The sequence below is a fragment of the Atta colombica genome, unplaced genomic scaffold, assembly GCF_001594045.1.
Source record: "Atta colombica isolate Treedump-2 unplaced genomic scaffold, Acol1.0 scaffold126, whole genome shotgun sequence".
Classification (NCBI taxonomy): domain Eukaryota; kingdom Metazoa; phylum Arthropoda; class Insecta; order Hymenoptera; family Formicidae; genus Atta; species Atta colombica.
Genome location: NW_017259213.1, coordinates 7,089,934 through 7,090,966, shown reverse-complemented (window position 1 = coordinate 7,090,966; position 1,033 = coordinate 7,089,934). Strand labels below are relative to the sequence as shown.

The window sequence follows — 1,033 nt, the reverse complement described above, 5'->3', positions numbered from 1 at the left end:
TTATATAATATTTTATATAATATTATATAATTTTTTCTTTTTGTGAAAATATCTATATCTTTTATTAATTGTTACACAGAAGACTAGAACTATAATATAAACTATATTTTATGCATAATATTTTTTATTATTTTTCTAAAGATTTCCATAAAGATAGTTGTTAATGTTGTTATGAAATCACTGCATTCCATGAGTGTGAATTTTGGACACTGTGTGTATTATATATATTTTAAATATATATGTAATAAATTAATTTAAATCTCATATATTAATATAAAAATGTTGTATAAATAATGTATGTTATTTTGTCTCGATTTATGAAATTTATTGACTAACTTGTTCTCATTAAATATAAATATATACACGATTATTTTAAATATTTAAATTTATGATTGAGAAAAAAGTACATTTTTAATAAATATAATTTATTAATTGCTATGTATCTTCTGTCAGTATTAATTTAAGAGCATTTATGAATAATAGAAAATATGTTAATTAATGAATGACTAATACTATTGTGATTTGTCACGGTTATCATCATCCTTCCTGTTCTTCTGATAGTATATTATTTCAAGACTGGTTAGTGATTTATCACATTATTTCTTATTAATTCGTATACTGAGTTGGATATTATACATATTACATTTTTTATACTATACAAGAAATAATTTTATATTGTTTTTATTGTGCAGTTTTATACATAATTAATTATTTGTTTGAAATTACTTATTATTTTTTCATGTAGTGATAAAAATTCCTGACGAAGTGTTTCATCTCAATGACAATGAAATTTACATTATTATTCAATCTGCTAATTGTGTCTGCGTATAACATTGATACAAATTATCCAATTTTATATCCAAACAGTGCGAATAATGCGGATCAGTATCTGTACACGAAATTCGAACATAGTTATTTTGGTTATTCAGTATTGTTACATCATGACTTACAGAAAAATATTTCATGGTAATATATATATATCAATTCAATATATTTTTATAAAATTTCTAGAGCTCTCTCTCTCTCTATATAT

General features: G+C 21.0%; 1 protein-coding gene across 1 annotated transcript in view; it reads left to right on the top strand.

Annotated features, from left to right (window-relative positions):
* Positions 1-775: 775 nt before the first annotated feature.
* Positions 776-1,033, top strand: part of LOC108695141 (integrin alpha-PS3-like) — a 6,943-nt gene continuing 6,685 nt past the window's right edge. The window contains exon 1 of the mRNA XM_018204902.1: positions 776-966. Within this exon, the coding sequence (XP_018060391.1) occupies positions 779-966 (188 nt within the window). The 5' untranslated portion in view covers positions 776-778. The remainder of the gene's footprint in view (positions 967-1,033) is intronic.